Source organism: Saprolegnia parasitica (genome assembly GCF_000151545.1).
Source record: "Saprolegnia parasitica CBS 223.65 unplaced genomic scaffold supercont2.181, whole genome shotgun sequence".
NCBI lineage: Eukaryota > Oomycota > Saprolegniomycetes > Saprolegniales > Saprolegniaceae > Saprolegnia > Saprolegnia parasitica.
Window position 1 is genome coordinate 61,834 of NW_012156575.1, and position 3,148 is coordinate 64,981.

General features: G+C 57.9%; 3 protein-coding genes across 3 annotated transcripts in view; 2 read left to right on the plus strand and 1 right to left on the minus strand.

Moving 5' to 3' along the window:
• Window positions 1-570, minus strand: part of SPRG_21477 (hypothetical protein) — a gene marked incomplete at both ends in the record, with an annotated part of 1,055 nt that extends 485 nt beyond the window's left edge. The window contains one exon of the mRNA XM_012354780.1: window positions 17-570. Coding sequence (XP_012210170.1) covers window positions 17-570 — 554 coding nt within the window. The remainder of the gene's footprint in view (window positions 1-16) is intronic.
• An 875-nt stretch (window positions 571-1,445) lies between these two features.
• Window positions 1,446-2,014, plus strand: SPRG_14970 (hypothetical protein; the record flags this gene model as incomplete). Its single annotated transcript, XM_012354781.1, has 2 exons — window positions 1,446-1,519; window positions 1,571-2,014. A coding segment is annotated over exon 2 (192 nt), but the record flags the coding sequence as incomplete, so codon positions are not given.
• A 513-nt stretch (window positions 2,015-2,527) lies between these two features.
• On the plus strand, window positions 2,528-3,108 carry SPRG_14971 (hypothetical protein; the record flags this gene model as incomplete). Its single annotated transcript, XM_012354782.1, has 1 exon — window positions 2,528-3,108. A coding segment is annotated over one exon (581 nt), but the record flags the coding sequence as incomplete, so codon positions are not given.
• Between the last annotated feature and the right edge of the window lie 40 nt (window positions 3,109-3,148).

Consider the following 3,148-nt stretch of genomic DNA (forward strand, 5'->3'; position numbering starts at 1 on the left):
CGCGTTAATGGCCCACGTCGGGAGGTGGCCGCCAAAGTCGACATTCAGCACGAGCGTCACCGTGTACGCGCCGGCCAAGTCGCTGCACTCGCGAAAGACATACCCCGAGGCAAACACCTTAGCGCGGACGCAGCCGCGCACTGGCCTGCAGTCGTCGTCGTCGACCGAGTGCAAGGCGCGGGCAAAGCCCACGCGGCCATGCGACGTAATGAACGTGTCAAAGTACTCGACGTAGCGCAGGTCGCGGCGCTGGACGAGCGGGATCGGTAGCGGGAGGAGGCTCCAGCGGCTGCCCGCAAACGAGTGCTCGGTGAGCGGCAGCAGCGTTCGCAGCAGCTCGGTGCGCGTCGTATGGAGGCCAAAGCCCGTGGTGGCCGCCTTATGGAAGAGGCCGCAGATGTCGTGCAGCGAAGCCTTGAGCGTCGTCGTCGCGGTCAAGGTCGCGACCTCGGGCGGGTAGTGCATGGGCGAGTCGGTCTCGACGGCCGCGATGAGCTCCTTGAAGGCCGTCCGCGCGAGGTGGAGCTCGTCGGTCGTCGGCCCGCCCGGGTGCAGCGTGAGTTCGACCATCGGCAACGCGTTTGGAAATGAATGACACACCAGCAGACACGGACGAATGTTCTCGCTGCATGGAGCCAGCTGGCGCAAAATTGCCTTAGACAGTACCCTTCCAATCTCGAAGAAAGGCGCCAGACGACCCTTTAGCAGCTCCTCGGAGCGCGTTTGAAGCTTGAACGAGGCGTACATATAGACGGGGTGGCGTCATCGGGCGAGCCGAGCCAAGGTCCACCGCGGGTACCACGCCCGGATTGCCTCGGAGATTCGTTGGTGGCGGGCCTGTGGGATGCCTCCAGCAGGAGATTCATGTTAACGTTGCGCATTCTCAGGGGTCCATGGACCCTTGTCGCACTGTAATAGTCGTGCCATAGCACGCACGACCTGCTTACTCGTTGAATTGCGCGCGTGGTAGAAACTGTGTGTTTGGAGTGCCTCCTCAACCCTGGCCTGGAGGTGTGAGTGTTGAAATTCTCGCCGTCGGCTACAGTGACTGGTCGCACAACGACAGACCATGGACGAGCTTCTTGCAGACGCATGCGAACAACGTGTTAGCTATATCTCCTGGTTGATACAATTCTTCAATCCTGCCGCGCTGCAAGCTGGTGGTCAAGATTGGTAGTGGCGCGCTCTGTACTGATATAGGGTAATTGCCTTGTGGACACCACCGCATGAGCCGATCTCGACGTCTGTAGAGACTAGGCGTCGATGGCTCCGTTGAAGCTTTTATGCAAGCCTCGCGACGCGTAAAAGGGCTGCGTCGGACCATGTTTGGTATCGGATCGTCCCAAGGTGATCGATGATGCCGGTGCCTGAGAATGGCGGTAAAGCACCCCGCAGCAGCAACAACCGTCTACTAACCCCAGTACTAACCCACCCCGCCCGCCGTCGCATTCGTCGAATCTCTATCAGCCTGCAAGTCGGCTCGTCTGTGAGCGCGCTGTCGTTGCCGGTCGTCCTGAAGGTACACGAAAATGATACTGTGTCGTGAATACTTATTGGCTAAGGATTAAAGGCTAGCTACGCGGGCACGATGATCATGTCGAAGCAGATGGAGACACGAGAGGGGTAGTAGCGGCTTGAAGCCTAGCTCTCGCGTACTATGACGCTGACGTTGTTGTCTGGCCGCCGAGGGGAAGAAAATCAAGTCGCCGTTGAAAACCAACAGGACGCAACCACCCAGATCACAAACACTGGGGTCTCCATAGCTCTCGATGGCCACTAACTAGTTGTAGACTCTACTATATCCAAGTACCTATCCTAACGATGGTGCCTCAGAGAGAAGATCGAGCGGCCATCGCGCGCCTGAGGCGCACTCCCAGAGTTTTACAGCGGAACGATGTCATCGAATTCTGTCATCCTCGGGACCGCTACGACTCAAAATGCAAACTGAGCACCCACCAGTCGTTTTTCAATCCTTCGTTAAAGCCATACACGACAATATCCGTTTCTAGAGGTTATTGCCAGCCTTCGTGCTGGTGCGTGCTGTAGACGACCAATGGAAGAGCCCATCTCGCCCATAGTCTCGCCGTCTTGTACAAACTGCAGCTGCATAGCTGCACGACTCCGCACCAGGCAGTGTGTGGAGGTACCAATCGGATCCAGCAATCAACTGGTTGCAAACTTCTCACAGTATTTGCATACAATAATCACCACACTATATTCAACGACGCATCGATCCACGGACGACATGATCGATCATTGACGTGATGTGCAATGCGCTCCGCGACACGGTGAAAGAGTGACCAGATCGCTTGGATGCCATCGATGTTGGCGCGGAACGGTGCCTACGTGGCAATGATGCCACTCACCTCCACTGCTTGCATGTAACACTATTCACGTGTCGTGACTTGGCCGTTTCAATGTATGTATTTTGGGAGGTTTTCCTGTTATAACCAACCATTGGCTGCTTGCTGCTGCTTGAATCACCGCGGACTCATCTTGGATCCTCGACGCGACGATGAAGTTGACGATGAAGGCGAAGCACAAGCCCGCTGCGGCCAAGGTAACGCTGGCCGCGCCGGCCAAGAAGGAAGCGGCGCCGGCCAGCGACGCCTCTGCTGACGAAGGCGAGAGCGGCTCGGAGGACGAAGGGGAGACCGGCTCGGCCGACGACGAGGTCGACGCTGACCACGAGAGCGAGGACGAGGCCGACGACATGGAAGAGAACGACATGGACGAAGATGAAGGCGCAGTGGGCTTTGCTGACGCCATGAGCAAGGTCCTTGGGCAGAACATTGACACGGAGAAGGCGCCGATTCTGGCCAAGCGCATCACGGCGCAGATGCGTGAGATCTCCAAGGACAAGAAAGAGACCACCGAGTCCAAGATCAGCGCCAAGGCCAAGCGGCTCCGCGATGAGAAGGACATGGTCATCCCGAGTGTCGCCACGATGGCCCAGGACAAGGCCCTCCGGACGATCGCGACCAAGGGCGTCGTTGCGCTCTTCAACGCGATCGCCAAGCACCAACACGCGTCGGCGGGCACGGCCGACACCAAGTCCAAAGAGATCAAGTCGATGGACAAGGATGCTTTCCTTGGCTTGCTCAAGCAGTCGTCGAAGAAGCAAACGACGGAAGAGCCCAAGCCCGAG